The 18,681-nt window shown below is 30.5% G+C and overlaps 1 protein-coding gene and 1 long non-coding RNA gene across 14 annotated transcripts; one reads left to right on the top strand and one right to left on the bottom strand.

Annotated features, from left to right (window-relative positions):
- The first annotated feature begins 8,007 nt into the window (after positions 1–8,007).
- LOC101502630 (receptor protein kinase TMK1-like) lies at positions 8,008–11,922 on the top strand. The gene is made up of 2 exons (XM_004494191.4): positions 8,008–10,493; positions 11,150–11,922. Exons 1-2 carry the CDS (start codon positions 8,150–8,152, stop codon positions 11,656–11,658), a joined length of 2,853 nt encoding a protein of 950 aa, XP_004494248.1. The 5' UTR covers positions 8,008–8,149; the 3' UTR covers positions 11,659–11,922.
- A 2,757-nt stretch (positions 11,923–14,679) lies between these two features.
- Positions 14,680–18,535, bottom strand: LOC101515531 (uncharacterized). Of its 13 annotated transcripts, none has more exons than XR_012162365.1 (4): positions 17,793–18,535; positions 16,190–16,264; positions 15,950–16,084; positions 14,680–15,809 (listed from the first exon to the last, which is right to left on the bottom strand). It is a non-coding gene; the product is annotated as an uncharacterized lncRNA (long non-coding RNA). The 13 variants fall into 13 exon arrangements; XR_012162366.1 differs by having other exon boundaries at positions 16,190–16,249; XR_012162367.1 differs by having other exon boundaries at positions 18,300–18,535.
- Positions 18,536–18,681: the final 146 nt, after the last annotated feature.

Here is an 18,681-nt window from a genome sequence, read left to right as displayed (position 1 = left end):
GTGACTGTTAATAATGTGACTATAAGCGAACCAACTATCGAGACTCTTAGATGACTTCCACCACTTGACAATTGTATTAAAATATATAAATGTTAAAATACTCTTTCTCTTTCTGATCTTCGTATGTGTGTGCGTGCACGCACGAGCACTCTCATAAAATATGTTTCCATGTGTGAAGTTCTATAAAACACATAGTTATCGTATTCATTTGATGTGCAACTAATTGTGTACACTTTTGTGATAGATCAAAATATAAAAATTGTTTAATTAGTTGTCTTCATTTAGTATGAAATTAATATTGAACATGATTGACACTTGACACTATTAATTACATATTACATATTCATGTGATCAACAATCTTGTAAGACGTGATTCAATGTGTGTGACAATGGAGAACTTGCATCTGCCATATTCATTTGATATACAATTAATGTTTCACATTTTTGGTGAACTAGAGAACTTGCAACTGCCATATTCATTTGATATGCAATTAATGTTTCACAATTTTAGTGAATCAAAATATAAATGGTTTTGTTAACTACTTTTATTTGGTATGCACTTAATTTTGCACATAGAATCGTATGCACTTAATTAAATGCATGCTTTGGTACTCATCAAATGTTGCATGTACATTAATTAAGAAAATTGGCGGAATTAAAATTAAAGAGAAATTAAATATATTTAATTTATTTGTTAGGTCAGAATTACATTCAAAATATTTTGATAAGAATTAATAATAATATATTTAAATGATTATAAAATATTTTTTATAGGCGGATGTTATGATACTTGTTACTTATTTTTTTAATCCTTATTCCAAATTACTGTAGCTATCTAACGCCCAATTTAATAAACCATCTTTGTATCTTTCTCTTTTTAAATAAAATCTTCCATAAATTTAATCACAACTCTCAAATAAAAAGAACAGAAAGAGACCCCAATTCATGCTCGTCAACGTGACTTGAAATCATATTATGTGTGTTTGGTTTCTTCCCAATCATCATTTTGCATGCTATTACAAATGTGAATCTACTGTCTTTTGTCTAATTGTGTTTCTTATTTTTTTTTTTTGGTTTTGGGACCTGGAGTTAGGTTCTAATTTTCTTTTTCTTTTCCCTCCATACGGTTCTTAATTCAAGGCCCATCAGGCATGTCTTAGGTGTTTTCGGCCCATTAGAGTAGGTTTCATACAGAGGCCCAATAAAATAGGTGTCTCTCTTTCATTTTTAATTATTAAAAAAATATATTAAAAAAAAAACTAAATTTGTAATAAAATACTAACACACAAAAACATCAATGAAATAATAAATAACAAAATTTTAGTGCATTTTTTAGATATTTTTTATATAGTTCTTAATTTAATCAATTATAATTTTATCAAATTTATAACATTTTCGAAGTTTGTTATAACTAAAAAAATAAATTATAAAAAAAATCACTCGGCACCATGAGCATCTTTGATCTCGCACTCAAATTAACCCAAACAAACACACATGCACAAAGCTAACTAAAATGAAGCAATATTAGTTTTTAAAGAAAAATATAATAAATTATAACAGTAAAGAAGAAAGAAAATGTGGAATTAATAGCCTTCTGGGGAGAGGCAGGGACGTTGCGAATTATAGGAGCTTTCATCCTTCCATGTGCTGGAAGAGAGAGAGGCTTTTGAGTATGGAATTGAAATTTGAGTTGGGCCTTACCCATTGCCACAAGCTCACAATCCTAACAAAGATATTTGAGTTGGGCCTTACCCATTGCCACAAGCCCACAATCCTAACAAAGATATGATGTATATTATATGTAAATATGATATATATTATATGTAAATGAAAAAAAACACTTTTGTTAATAAATTATATTTATATTAAAATTTCAATTAATTTTTATATTTTTATAATTTTGAATGCTAATTTATTGTATTATATATAAGGACAAAACTATCTTTGTGATAAAATCATAAATATTTTTTAAACTAATTATTAATATTTCATTTTTAAGTTTAACATATAATTGATAGATATTTATATTTGATTAGATTTATATTTTTATATTTTAAATTATATTTTATAAATTATTTTATAAATTATTTTATATTTTTATTTTATATATTTTAAATTACATTTTATAAGAGTAATTGAATAAATTATTGTTGTTATCATATATTGCTAGTTTATAATCCAACTATAATTTATGATATAATTTTCAATTAGAGAAACAAGTTATGATAACTTATTTATATCATATTTTTTATCACAAATAATTACATTAAAACATTGTAAAACGAAACATAGATTGACACTATTTCAAATTAAAATTTGTAGATTGACACTATTTCAAATTAAAATTTGTAGAGCATTCTGTATACCTAAAAAAATTCAATCTCTTATGATTTCAAAAATAATACTTTCAATTTATATCATTAGATCGTAAAAATATGACTAGTAATTGACTATGCCTCAACTCTCAAGTGATAATTTACCAAATCTATTATATAATATTAAATTATTGATAAAATTAAGAATATTATTGATAAAATTAAAAATAAAGTAATTAGAGATATCAATTTCAATTTTATCGATCTACTATTTTCCAAAATTCAATTTTGTTAGAAGAAATTTGTAGAACCAACTTAATTTCATATATCCCTTTTTAACAAATAAAGTGGAATGCAAAACTTAGTTACCCCCTTTCTTTACGTCTCTCTTATTTTTCATCAATCAAAGAGAAAAAAGTATAATGTAATTTGTTTTGTCTCAAAATCCCTCCTCTTAATCATTAAAGAAAACATCTTCATCCATTTAACCATCCTTGGAACACAAGGGTCTAAGCTAGGTATGGAAGTTGACAGAGACTCTTTAGCCTTTTAATTTCGATCGAGAGTTATTATTTTGATATAAAAAAAGTATCAAGTTATTTAAAAATTAAAACTAATAATAATTTAATAAACAAAACACTTCTTACTCCATAATATTTTTTTATTAAAAAAAACAAAAATCGTGAAAATTTGTTAGTAAAATTAAAAACAGACATATTTCTTAAATGTAGTTTGAGATGAAAATATAGTTAAATAATAGTCGACATAAAAGTGGAAAGAAATATAGAAATTGGAGAATTAATGAAAGGATTTAGGGGCCGCGAACTTTTGACCGTATGCTCCCAATAAAGTACATGTATGTCTTTCGATCGCCACCACACACTACAAACAAAAAGCGGTGGCACCGTATATGGACCCCACAACTTTGTCTCCTCGTTACAAAGACAACTTTGCATCCACACCACTTCTTTTGGATTCATTATTGTTCAACCTGTGCTTGTGACCTTACCTCACATATAATCAGATATATATATTGCAATAAACAAAATCGAAATTTCTAAATGTTTTTTTAATAGATAAAAAACAACATAAGGTGTCATAGACTGACCCCACAATTGTTGGTATGTTTGTTGTAACATCAATGATTAGTTAAACATGTACTAGTTGTAACTGTAATGATTGGTATCATTAACATATGAACTCAAACACTAAAACTAACTATTCATGGCTTGTGAGAAGGTTTTTTTTGAGACCTCTTTGTTCTTCTTTATCTATCTATCTATATATATATATATATAGTTTTTGTATACATTTAGTTTTTTTTTTCTTATGATTTCGTCGATTAAGTGTATCAATTTATTTGTCATATGATTTTTCATTTTTTTGTTATAGTATTTGTTTGATTCATATTAATAGATCAACTTTATCTATTATATATTTAGTTAACGACTTAACCATCAATACTACAAATACAAATGTATAAGTATTTTATTCACTTTAATTTATTACATTTATATGCGTTTTTTGACTTTATACTATTTACAGGTGAGTTTGTTTGCATATTTATATTTTTCAATTTTAATGATATTAAATTTGTGGTTTTTTTTTTATTGTAATCTATTAATTTGAATGAATTAATGTTTTTTTTTTTAATGAAAAGAAGAATCAATTTTTTGGAAAAATACCAAGACTCAATTTTTCACACGGACAACATACATAAATTTTTGTTAATCAAATTTTAATTCAAGTGTTTCTTATAAAAAATGTTGGAAGGAATATCATTTTAAATGTCATGACCAATATAATCACGAGGAATTTTAGCAATACACTCTAATAAATATTTTCTAACATGCTCTATTTTATTTGTTAAAATTCACATAGCTAAATCTCATCAATTATGTGGTCTCATATGAATTTGACGGGATTCATGTGAATTTTATTCAAATAAAAAATAATGTGTTGAAAAAAATATATCTCTAACATTATTCATATAATCATACACAACATTAAAAACTTGAAAATTAATGGTGCATACTGCTATAACTATAATACATGAACTATTATATTACATTAACTTATCTTATAGTGAACAAACTAATAAATTTTGACAAAAAATGAACACTCAATAATATAATAAAAAATAATAAAACAAAATAAGATAGATCAAATTTGAGTTATTGAACCCCTCCACCACTAGCTACAAGTCCTAAGTCTTATAGCCTCTCCCTCTCTAACTTCAAATTTTGATTTATAGATAGCAATTCTTGGCGTTGGTTATTGGTTAATGATTGTGTAAAAATTAGACCATGGTTCCTAATGATTTTTTTTCTTTGAACTCTACCAATACCATACTTCTAATAAAATAAGTCTCTATTAATGATATAGGGGAAGAAAACACATCAAGAGGACAACGCGTATACTCATAATGAAAAGTAAGTGATTACAAACAGAAATAAGCTGATTATGACCTTTGTTCACGTCTATAACCAACTTCCATTATAAAACACATGCACCTTTAATTTAGGAAGACCTTCGTTAAGTAAAAGATCCTTTCAATCTCATTTTTCTTTCCTTTTTCCCCCACTTAAGCAACCATTTGAATTTTTCAACTATACCACCGGTTACTTAATTCTTTAAAAGGTGTAATTTTGCGTTAGGATGTTGCTTTTATAATTCACATAAAAAAATTGAATTAATCTTATTCAATGTAACACGTCGACCAATCAATATTTTAAAAAAAAAATACAGCTGGATTGGTCTTAGTGACTTAAATTATGAAAAGTATAACAATTGATGTGTTTGTAGAATTTGCAAGATACACACAATCTTCCATAAGTTCGTTATATCACGAATATTAGATAAATGATATTCCTTTTTATGTGACTAGGCGTCTACATTTATTTATGGATATAGAAGAACATTTCTTGTGAAATGAAAAAAGAAGAATCGATTTTTGGGAGTATATGATTCCCATCACATTTAACCATTTTAAATTTTGTTTGTACATAAATTAAATAATTAACTTGAGCAAGTGTTAGACGGTTATACAATAATTTGGATGAAATAATCATACATATAAATCACGTTAGTATATAATTTTTGTTCAAAGACAAAAAACCCACATGATAATTTTTTTGACACTTTTATTTATTTTTTCTTCTGAGTTAGGTTTATTTCTCCCGATTATTTTCTTTTTTTTAAAAATAAATTTTCAGCTTTAAAAAAATAGCACATTAGCATGGTTACATATTAGAAGAAATCTTTAATAAATTTTGATGAAAGGATCTTCCACAACATCTAATTAAGAGAATTATTATCCCATGGTCAAAATATGTTACTTGTTAGCTAAATTGTCAAAATTTTGTAGCATTTATTCCTAATTTATTTTGCAACTCACAAAGAAATGTGGCCAAATGCACAATTAGAAGAGGCGGAAATTATCTCTATCAATACTAGTGATAATAATGAATGATGGGTGTAGTAGAAGTGGTTGGTAATCGGTGTATATTAAATATTGTAAATCATACCTTGTTTGATTCCCATTCGTAAATAAATACTAATGATGGTGGTGATAAAAGACAAGGTGGATCCCAATTAAGGTACAGATAGAGGGTTTAATAGTCGAAATTAGCAAAGTGTATTCTTATTATTGAGTAGTCTCAATTAGAATAAAACTGGTTATTATAAAACATGAATTAAGAAGCACAAATTAACTAGTATAAATCCCCATCACTCTTAGTCATTTACACAACTACCAGTATTACATAGAGTCCTTTTTCCAACTTTTGTTTTTCTTTAATCACCTTACTCGTATAACACAATGTAGAACTACTTCAACTAATCATATACATATGCATTATTCCTCATGTATTTTACGTGTGAAAGTGAATAATTTTTAGGTTAAAAATACACTTTTGACTCTCTAACTTTTGAAATTTGATGATTTTGATTTTTATATATTTAAAATAATATTTTTGACTCTATTATAAATTGATGGTCCATTTAATTTTGACCAAATTAAAATTGACAGAACCAATATTTTTAAATAAAGAGTGTTATGTAGGAAATTACTGTAGTTTTAGATTATTTATTTATTATTACCATTATAATTTTGAATAAAAAAATAAAATTAAAAAATAGACGGATGAGGTAATGTGAAGAGTGCGTTTTAATTGAAAATAATTGATTTTTTTTTAGTTTTCAATTTTTATTTAAAATTATAATTATAAAAATAAATAAATAAATCATTTAAAGTTAAAATAATATCCTACATAACATTAAAAAGTAAAAAATATTGGTCAACATCGACATTGATTTGTCAAAATCAAACAAATAATAAATTTATAAAATGGATTAAAATTAGAGGCCGAAAGTACTATTTTGAAAATATAGTAATCACAATTGTAAAATTTTGAAAGTTACGTGGCCTAAAGTGTATTCTAGTTCAATTTTAAACATAAAAAACTACCTTCTCACAAAAAGTGACTAAACTAAAATAAAGGATTGCAAATAAATTTACTTATAACATTTTTTTTTTTATGAATATGAATCAAATTTGGTAACTCGTGTCTAGAACACACACGGATACTATCCAAAAAGGGATATTTTTTTTAAAATATATATTTTTTTAAATAATTTTTTTTATTACAAACTAACTCACCTTAAAAAAATTGCACACCAAAATGTCTATTTTTGAAGGCATAGGACCGCATGTCCAATATGCGACAATTTAAACAATATTCCTATTATTATTATTATTATTATTATTATTATTATTATTATTATTATTATTCTATAAAATAAGTAAATAAACTATCACACTATAAAATATTGGATTCGACTTCAAATATGATATTCATTATAATAATTTCGACAATCAAATTAAGCCTTACAAATCCAATAAGACAATTTTATTTAATTTTATTAAATGCCTTTACTATATGTGGTCCCATTTATAATCGAAAATAACTACAACAAAAAATATCAAAATCAATATACTTATTAATTTTTTCAATTTTTTAATTATTTTTACATATATATAATATTATTGAAAACTGTTAAACATTAAATATTTATTAATAATATTAAAAAAAAACATATTAAATAATAATATAAAAGTAATTTAAATAATAAATATACTTTAAAAATCACATATATATTTTCTTTATGTATAAAACAAAAAAAAATATTCAAAAATTCTCTTATATATAAGAGTAACGGGTATATTCTAATCCTTAACATAAATGATAATTTCGATAACTCCTTTTTATTTAAGCATATTTGAATGTGTGTTTTTTAACTCACTCAATCTTATTTATCAAGAAATCGTAGAAACTCCATAAAATCAAGTGGACACACCATGATGTAAAAAGACAATATATTATCCTATTTTCATGATCCAACTTAGTGCTAAAATTAAAACAAAACTATGTCTTTTACATGGTAATATTTAATTTGTTTTTATTTTTGAAAGAAATTAAATAAACATATCATAATTTATTAAAACAAAAACAATAAATATATAAGAGGAGAGAGAATGATTACAATAAAAGAAAGTAGAAAATGTATGAGAAAAATATATAGATGGATGAAGGAAATGAGAGAATGGTCCACCATTACTAGGAACATCCATTTTCTCTCATTCCCAAAAACCCAACCCAACTCTCACACCCTAACCCCATTCCATTTCATTTCATTCATTTCAACACAACACAACACATTTCCCATTTCTGTTCAACATGCGCTGTTCTTCTTTTCATTTCCGATTTCATCATCAAAGCCTTTTCCTCCTTCTTTTTCTTCACTCTCTCAAATGAACCACCACCACCACCACAATGAACCACACAACAACTCTTCTTCTCCTCATCTTCCTCCTCCCACTTTCTCTAGTCCACACAATCACCGACCCAAACGACCTCAAAATCCTCACCCAATTCAAAAACAATCTACAAAACCCCCAACTTCTACAATGGCCAAAACTAAACAACGACCCTTGTGGCCCACCATCTTGGAAATTCATCTTCTGTGACGGTAACAGAGTTACACAGATTCAAACCAAAAACTTAAACCTAATCGGTACTTTACCTCCAAATCTCAACCAACTCACTCAACTCACTAATTTGGGTTTCCAAAATAACAAACTCAACGGTCCATTACCGTCGCTAAAAGGCTTGTCCAACCTTAAATATGCTTTCTTTGACAACAATGAATTCGATTCCATTCCTTTCGATTTCTTCCAAGGGTTGTCGAGTTTAGAGACTCTTGCATTGGATAATAATTATCTTAATGTTACTACTAATGGTTGGAATTTTCCTTCTTCGTTGCAGGATTCACCTCAGTTAACAACACTTTCTTGTATGAGTTGTAATTTGGCTGGTAATTTGCCCGATTTTCTAGGGAAAATGAACTCTCTTTCCTTTTTGAAACTTTCCGGTAACAGTTTCACCGGAGAGATCCCGCTGAGTCTTAACGGTTCTGGTTTGCAGGTTCTTTGGTTGAATAATCAAAAGGGTGAGTTGTTATCTGGGAGTATTGATGTTGTTGTTACTATGGTTTCTCTTACTAGTCTGTGGCTTCATGGAAACCGCTTCTCCGGTTCCATTCCAGAGAATATTGGAGACTTAGTTTCTCTTAAGGATCTTAATCTTAATGGAAATGAACTTGTTGGTCTTATCCCTGATTCTTTAGGTGATATGGAACTGGATAAGCTTGATTTGAATAATAACCAGTTTATGGGTCCGATCCCAAATTTTAAAGCTTTGAATGTTTCTTATAGTAATAATGATTTTTGTGTAAACAAAACTGGTGTTCCTTGTTCATTTGAAGTTATGGCTCTTTTGGGGTTTCTTGGTGGGTTGAATTATCCTTCAAATCTAGTTGATTCATGGAGTGGGAATGACCCTTGTGAAGGACCTTGGTTGGGGATAAAATGTAATGGTGATGGTAAAGTTTCTATGATTAATTTGCCTCATTTCAATCTTAGTGGTACTTTAAGTCCTTCTGTTGCAAATTTAGGTTCTTTGGTTGAAATTAGATTGGGAGGTAACAATCTTAATGGTGTTGTACCAAGTAATTGGACTGGTTTGATGAATCTGAAATTGTTGGATCTGAGTGACAATAATATTTCGCCTCCTTTGCCGGTTTTTAGTAACGGGTTGAAACCTATGGTTGATGGGAATTCATTGTTGAATGGTGGCACAGAAGGTCCTTCCTCGGGGAAAACCAGTCCATCAGGTCGAACTGGGACTGGTGGAGATACACAGGGACACTCAAATTCATCGAGTTCAACTGATTCGGTTGGAGCGAAAAAATCTACAAGGAAAGGCTTGGTTTTGATTGTAGCCCCTATTGCTGGTGTGGCGGCTGCTGCATTTCTGTTGATTCCGCTTTATGCATATTGTTTCAGGAGGACAAAGGATGGATTCCAGGCTCCAAGTTCACTTGTGATTCATCCTCGAGATCCATCTGATTCCGATAGTACCATAAAAATAGCTATTGCTAATAATACAAATGGAAGCGTTTCAACTTTGACAGGGAGTGGAACTGGAAGTAGAAACAGCAGTGCAGTTGGCGACTCTCATGTCATTGAAGCTGGGAACCTTGTGATATCGGTTCAAGTTCTAAGAAACGTGACCAAGAATTTCGCTCCCGAGAACGAGCTCGGCCGTGGTGGATTTGGGGTTGTTTATAAGGGAGAGTTGGATGACGGGACTAAGATTGCTGTAAAAAGAATGGAAGCAGGTGTGATTAGCACTAAAGCCTTAGACGAATTCCAGGCCGAAATCGCAGTTCTATCGAAAGTCCGACATCGGCATCTAGTGGCCCTCTTAGGTTATTCTATTGAAGGTAATGAGAGGATTCTAGTGTATGAATATATGCCACAAGGTGCTCTTAGTAGGCATCTTTTCCATTGGAAGAGCTTTGAATTGGAGCCACTCTCATGGAAGAGGAGGCTCAATATTGCATTGGATGTTGCTAGAGGAATGGAGTATCTTCATACTCTTGGTCACCAGAGCTTCATTCACAGAGATCTTAAGTCCTCAAATATCTTGCTTGCTGATGATTTTAGAGCTAAAGTCTCTGATTTCGGATTGGTGAAACTTGCTCCTGATGGCGAAAAAAAATCTGTTGTGACCAGGCTTGCTGGGACCTTTGGATACTTGGCTCCGGAATATGCAGGTGAAACTTTTTTTTACATGTTTCTAAAACTTCACTCTTAATTTTACTCTCTTCCTCATTATATTTTATAGGTTTTTTGTTAACTGTATATGAATTTCTTTATACCTACTGAAGTTTCTATATATTGTTTCTATAAGTATAGTGTGAGCTCTTATTTTATCTTCCAGTGCTTTATTTTATTGCATTGGATTAATGCTGTAAGCCTATTAGTAGACTTACTGATTCTAAGTGAACAAAATTGATTTTACTTCTATGAATCAGTAAATAAAAACTAAGAGTAAACTTTTTCATTTCTGCATAGTACGTATCTTGTACCACACCACACATTCAATTATTTGACTTTTTTTCCATATTATTTCATTTTAATAATTAATAGTCATTGACATCTCATTTCATCTTCTAGAGCTTTATTTATTGATTTGGATAGGCTGTAAGCCACCTGTTAAGTAGAGTAACTGACTCTAAGCATACAAACTTATTTAATTTACTTTTTTGCATCGTTTAATTAAATAACCAATATTAAATTTTTTTATTTCTGCATTATATATATGGTAGCACACATCTCAAACATTTTTTGTTCTAAATTTCTAATTTATTTGATATGTTCAAATGATGTACTAATTGTGAGTTTTTTTTTTTTTATTAAATATATTCAGTGACAGGAAAAATCACTACCAAAGCAGATGTTTTCAGTTTCGGGGTTGTGCTAATGGAGCTATTGACAGGATTGATGGCGCTCGATGATAATAGACCCGAGGAAAGCCAATACTTGGCATCATGGTTCTGGCATATAAAATCAGATAAGAAGAAACTAATGGCCGCTATTGATCCAGCTCTTGATATAAAAGAAGAAACTTTCGAGAGCGTCTGCATTATTGCCGAGCTAGCTGGACACTGCACCGCTAGAGAACCAAACCAAAGGCCAGAAATGGGTCATGCTGTAAATGTTCTTGGACCCCTTGTTGAAAAATGGAAACCGTTCGATGACGACACTGAGGAGTATTCCGGTATCGATTATAGCCTTCCTCTTAACCAGATGGTAAAAGGATGGCAAGAGGCCGAAGGAAAGGACACGAGTTATATGGACCTTGAAGACAGTAAAAGTAGTATCCCGGCAAGACCTGCCGGATTTGCAGATTCTTTTACTTCAGCCGATGGCCGATGAAACAAATGGTTTGTTGCTTTGCTGAATGTTGAGTGTTCCTTTTCTTTTTTTTTCCTTTCACCTTCGTTTTATCTTTCATTAGGTGTAGATAGCATGCTCTGGTGTAATAGAGGTCGAGTAAAAGATTTCATATGCACTTGTGAAAATTGGAATCTCAATTCTCACTTTTATGCTTTGTATTTTCTACTATGATATTTAAGTGTTAATGGTTGTAGATATGGAGCCACGATCAATGAAAATGCTTGTAATTTGTTTATTTATTCATTTATGTCTCAACTTTAATTTGTCATATGTTGTTTGTTTGCTTATTTATGAAGATTGTGTTTTATAAACAGTTTTTTGCCAACTACCTATTTTTGTGTATGATTTTTTCATTTCATGGGCATGCACAACTAACTGAACTGAAAATGTCATTTCTGCATTTATAAGGTTCCTCAAAATGTTGCCTGTTAGCGAATGAGCTAAGGGCCCACAAGTGTATTTTTGTTACCTCTTGAGATGGTCAATTTTAATACATGGCAAATTGCAATGCCAACAAAATCACTCCATAAAAAACCGCAATTTGATTCCATGTGTTGTGCCAAGTATTCTTCCTATAAATTGTGAGTTACTCCGTCTTATGTGAAGTTATGTGAATTTTTTCATGTTAGATTATAGTGGAGTTCGATCCAAAATCGCTGTATGAAAAGAGTATTTGATAAGCACTAATCTTTTATGGGTATTATTTTAAAGATAATTATGGTGAAAGTAAATTTTTTTCTAATAATTTAAGTGCAGTTTTAAATAATTATATATAATTGACTGATAATATAAGATATATTTAAATTGGTTGACAATATAAGTGTTTAGATTAAATTTATCTTTTAAATATATTTTATTAAATTTAGGGATTTGGCATTAGCTATCCGTGGTTCACAAGAAATCAGATGCATTGAATATCAATAAATTCTTGTTAGGTGAATTTAGTTAAAGGGATAGATCTATTTTCGAAACAAGTTATTAAAACTCTGAAGTTTTATTTGTTATATTTTATTACTATTTCGGTTGTTACTATTTTTTTTTATTTTAAAAAATAGTACTTTGTTTTTTTTTGGAAAATTCGAATTCTATTTTCTTTTATTACAATAAAATACATTGAATATAAAATACTGTATATTGTATAGCTTCATGTCATAATTTCGCTATCAAACGCTAGTAAACTTAAAGACAAAAATGTGTTATGTAATGTACTGTTGTATAACTTTATTAAAAAAAAAAGTACTATTATTTAATTAAATTATTACAATGAGCTCAGCACTATCGATCGTGTCTGCCAGTAATATCACTAATTTTGGACTATTATAATTAAACATTAAAATTTGATAAAATTTTGTAATAAATTCATTGATTATTATTTTTTTTATTTTATTTTTTAATCTGCGTTGTATTTGAGTATCGAAAAAATCACCAAAAATATTATTATATTGAGTTGCAGATTATGTTATTCTCTTTAAAGTATCAAAAATATTGAAATTATGAAGAAGAAAAATGGCTCGAAAATACATTAAACATAGGAAGAAGAAGAAGAAGAAAGTTGAGAATTATATTCATCTTTTATATACTTTTCACAAGAGTTTGATACTCTCTATTTAATGAGAAATATTCTCTTATATATAAACTATTTAATGAGAGATTTAAATATTTATATAATTGAAACGTACCAATAATTTTTTTTTAAACATAAAACTTAAACAATTTTTAAATGCATATTCTAACATACCTTATATATTCCAATAAACTGTCTGAAATAATTTAGATTTCAAATTCAAAATTTTTAATAAAAAAGAAATTAAATATTAAAATTGAGATAGTGTAATTGCATACCTACACTTTGCTTATTTTTTTACTTATTGTTTTCCATTTGATTAAAAAAAAGTATATCGTAACAAAAAAATTCTTTATGCCACATTGCAGACGTGGTGCATATATCATGTGGGCAACGACATTGACTCATTGTCCAATGAGTGATTAGTGGACCCTGCATCTCTGGTCCTAATTTCCTTGCTCGGAAGCAGAAACAAAAACCAGCCAGCAATGTAAGGACTGATTAATAATCTCACATGGCATATAAGTGGAGTTATGGAGCTGTCAAGTCAAGCAAACACATCAAATAATTTTCTGCCTATCGATTGGCACTAACATAATCCACCTTGCAAACATAAACAGGTGTGACGATGTGGTGTGGCACAGAGATGGTTTGTTTTTAATTAGAAAAAATTGACACCTATGAATCATCCAAGTGCCAAAAACCAAACTGAATTCGTAATTTCGTACAGTAGTGACCCATTTTTATTACGCACGTAGACCCTCATGTTGACAGTTGCCCCATCAACCCGTGCTTGTCAGATATTCTTGTGCGTATTCGTGGTGTGATAGACCAACAAATTAAATAATTAAAGTAATTAATTTTGAGGAAGGAGCAAATTAAGGATTAGTCAAGAGTCACTATCACCAAATTTGAAAACTATTTTTTTACTGTATTATTGTTCGGAAGAAACCAGCTGTTTCCCTTAAATCTCGGTAAAGGATTTAGTGGCTTGCACTACTGAAAATTTATGAACGAGTCAATGGTCGGAAAGTTCGCAAAGATATATTTGGTGGAAAATGGGAATACTCCGACATGCTCACTTTGGACCAAAAACAACAACAAAAATGTCAATAGTATCACGTGATTATAGGAGCATTAATTACTTTTTAATAGGTCAAATCAGACATGGAAACATGTGTCATCATTCTTTAAACAAAATGTTTAGGTCAGAATTTTAACTTAAGAGTAACAAGTTCTTTCCTAGATCACAGTAAAATCTTTCTTTAGCCACTTATCTTTAAGGCATGCTATTGATTGTTTTATGTTCTTTGTTTCGTGTGCGATAAAACCCATAGTTACTGGAAAATTCAATGGAAATTTCACCGAACAAACAATTTCCATTCCTGAAGAACGACCTAAGAGGCATAGGATGTAAGTGGCAAGTCAGCTAAAACAGAAAGTTAATAATGGAACTTAGTTGTATTTGGTTTTCATTAATAAGGTTAACTAATTAAAACTGATTCAACTCCTGCATTTAAATCACGATAATGAACACATTTACAATGTTTAGCACTTTTTGGAAAGTGTGTTGTTGTTGTTTTAGAGCATAAGTACATCATCCTCCATCAGAATACTTACATTCGCAGGACCACTGGAGTAGCCTTCAATACCAAGGCAACATTTGCATCCACCACACCTTTTAACTTTACATGTGCCTCAATCGCAGATGAGTCTCAGTTGCCCCCCTTGAACTATTTTCTGTTATGCATGGACGTAGAAACTAGTAGATGCAGAGAAGATAGAGATGTGTAGGCAACATCGCTTTAAAATTAGAAATATTGCTATGTCATATTAGTGTTTCACATGCTGACAGATCCTTTAATATTTACAATCAGCTGGCAATTCCATTTTGCAAACATAAAGGTCATAATGTTACCTTTCTTGAACTTTTCTGGTTGTCTTGTGGCAGGCAACGATCAATCAAGGTGAGGATAACTTCCCAGCATCCAGAAAATGAATCTTTTCAATGAACGTGATATGAGACCATGTGCTCATTGGTTTCCTGAAGTTTAAAAACTAGGAAATAACACAAAAAACTATAAGATAAATCATTCCACCACCCCCTACCTTCCTGTTAATACTTCAAAAGGGAGAACTATCAATGAAGCACCGACACAAACACAACATTGATACTAACATGTAAATACCGATAATAATTTGAGAAAAGGAAAGTGGTTAAATGTAATCACACATATCTGGGTCGTACACGAACACATGTTGATTTGGACATCCTTTAACTTGAAGTGTCAATGCTATATATGTAAACATCAATGAAATGGTGATTCGTGCTCGTATAAATTCCACATCAATTAAGGGTACCCGGCTTACCAAAATTAATGATCAGCGTAATCATACTTTCTCAGAGAGGCAGCCAATATGATAAGCCATGGTAGTATCTGAGTTGTGGTCCTTTGAAGATATGTTTGACAAAAAAATTTAAAAAGAAAACTTCCAGTAGGGCCAGTGGACTGGGGCTAACAATAAATTTGATTGTTTATCCATGGCAAGTAGCTTTGAACATTTGCTGGACGCCAAAAAAAACTGAGGTTAATAACTCGGCCACAAGATATGGAAATCTATTGATCTGCAAACTGCAAATTGAAAATAGAGTATGGTAGCTGTAAATCCAGTGCTACTGGGGAAAAAATCAGAAAGCTAACAAACCTTGAGTATGTCCAGAATGAATAGCTTCTAACCAAAATAAGTATCATGATATGCCAAAGCTACATAATTTCAGTACCAAAAGAGAATACAGAGATGTTTCAGCTTGGTTACCAAGAAAATACTGCAGAGCTATAGCTGCATATTCCAGACGTGGAAGATAAAAAAAGTTATATCCAGAGCACTTCAAACAGTCACTGAAAGGATCATAGCAAATAAGAAGTTATCAACAGAGACCATTACCATAGTATGTCTATACACATGATGAAATGAAAACCCCCTTGCATGCACATAGCTTCCACTCTGTTACAATGTGGACTAGATGGATGTAAAATTCAAGCAAATTTACAATGAAATGATAAATGAACAAATTAAGTCTTTTTATGATTGAAAAGTTATATTAGAGATAAAATAAGTCATAATCAACTAGAAGATAAGATATCCTCCAAAACAAGGAGAAAGGAAAACGAAAGAATGAAAAAAAGTATGAAACCACTGTCCAGTCTCTGCAAATCAGAGATGTAAACTCCCTTCAAACAGCTTAGATGAGGACAATAGAATTATGAAAATCACAAGATTCACCACCCTATCACAACATAAAGCTACCAGATAAAGAACTGAAGACTGAATCACATCCAAAAAATGAATATCAATCTCCCCGTGTCTACTAAAACCTTTAAAACAGACCAAGAAATCGTGTTTCCAAATGATCGGGTAACTAAATGTCCATAATGCATATATGCCAAACAAACACTTTTTTCAAGGAGAAAATAGCTCTCTTACAACATCAAAATAAACGGGTCATGTTTCCAAACTTGAGCAACACAACACAAATATCTATACAGCAACATGTCAGGACGTACTTAAAAACCTAATTATATGATCCTATTGAGCAATGATGGCCATTGTCTCAAAACAAAGGACTTTTTTATCTCATAGGCGGCATCAGATTTCCATAAAAAACCACAACCACCACCACCACCAAACACTTTTTCCACTAGGTGGAGTAGGCTAATTGAATAAGACAATACCATTATGTACTATCATAAAATCTGTCTAATGTGAAATCACAAACCCAAATCCTTCTTGACAGTTTGACCCATAATTCTCCTTAATCTCCTTTTACTTCAAACTATTAGACTACCTTCCATCTGATCTACCCTCTTTCTTAGTGCTTCAATTGATCCTCTCTACATACCCAAACCACCAAAAGCGAGACTACCATATTTTCCATGATAGGTGCTACACTAACTTTATGATTACACTTTTATTCCAAATATTCCAAGACTTACATTCATCATTGAGATTTCTTTCTTGTCAACTCATCACCACCCAACATTTCTCTCAACATAACATCGTTGGTTTTATAGCTCTGCAGTAAAATTTTGTTTTAGTTTAGGTGGTACTTATACTTATCTATCACAAATTACACTTAGAGTATTCCTCTATATAATCAGCACTGCTCAACCAAATGGTTTATATCTCCCTCAATTTCACCATATTTTGTAAAAATGGAGGCAAGGAACTTAAACTGGGAGACTGGTGGTATGGGCAAAATTTACGATTTGGAAAATGGAAACTGTAAAACACAACATATTAAGAATCATAATAAGACATGCATATAATGATATATCAACTGACAAGTAGACTATCTAACAAAACAGATACATGCCAAGTTGATTGTGAAAACAATTCAAGAAATGAACATAAAAAGAGTTTCAAGATGACACTGAAATCTTGTAGACAAGCGAGTTCCCAGTGCAAAATGAAATACAAGTTTTATGGCTGCTGAATTTGATATGGGTTTCATACAAGCTAAATTTACAAAAAATAATCCACATTCTACCATTTTTCAGGAGGGAGAAGTGAAAATAGCTTTAACCGCGATGTTACAGGCCTGATCTTGAAGGCCCAAAATAACTAAAGTCTAGGAGGGGAGAAAGAAGAGATGTGAAGCACTACACTGATACTCTTCAGAGGGGATAGGAGTTACAACTTTCTGCCAAGATGGCTGTTGAGAAATGGGGTTATGCAGAGTGAGGGGTATCTGAGTGAGCGGGAGAAGAATAGGTGGGCAGGCTGGAAAACAGTTAGATCTGGGAGAGTATAGGCACTCATGAATTGCCTATTGTGTTTTTTTCTTAACCTTGTAATCCTTGTTGTACTGATTCTGGATAATTATCAGAATCTTGTTTCGCACTTCAATTCCCTGATTGTGTGATATTGTCTAATACCTAACACGTGATAAGCCTCACAGAACTGATGTCAGGTCATTATTTTCAATTTCCATGATGTGCCAATAATCAAACAGTTCACACCTTATAATGAATATTAGTAATATTGGCAGGTATACCTCGTCTGGAGAAAAGAAAGCTACAGCATGGGGAACAGTGAAACCAGCAGGATGCAAGAATATAAGTATAACAGCTCTGAAGATTGTTGGGAACTGTCACTGCAACCTTCTCCGGAACAACCACTCCTATTGATCCTAGCCTTGGCTTTTAGAACTATGATAGTTACGTTCCACGGAACTCTCATTTGTTGAAGAGGTGAGAGTGAAGCAACCAAAAGTTGCAATTTTACCACTTGCATCTACTCATAAAAATAGAGTCCATAAAAATATAAAAAAATTAATTAAATATTATAATTAAAAATATAAAATGAGTAGAAAAAAAATAAACACAAATTCTATTACCATATTTTTATTACATTAGTCTCCTATATAGTGTCCAATC

The sequence above is a fragment of the Cicer arietinum genome, chromosome 3, assembly GCF_000331145.2.
Source record: "Cicer arietinum cultivar CDC Frontier isolate Library 1 chromosome 3, Cicar.CDCFrontier_v2.0, whole genome shotgun sequence".
In the NCBI taxonomy this organism is placed as follows: domain Eukaryota; kingdom Viridiplantae; phylum Streptophyta; class Magnoliopsida; order Fabales; family Fabaceae; genus Cicer; species Cicer arietinum.
Note: the sequence above shows the minus strand (reverse complement) of the source record. Positions and strands in the feature narration are given on the sequence as shown.

Coding starts and splice junctions, on each gene's coding strand:
- LOC101502630 (XM_004494191.4), top strand. CDS start 8,150: ATGAACCACACAACAACTCTTCTTCTCCTCATCTTCCTCCTCCCACTT. Junction 10,494..11,149: donor CTTGGCTCCGGAATATGCAG/GTGAAACTTTTT, acceptor AAATATATTCAG/TGACAGGAAAAATCACTACC.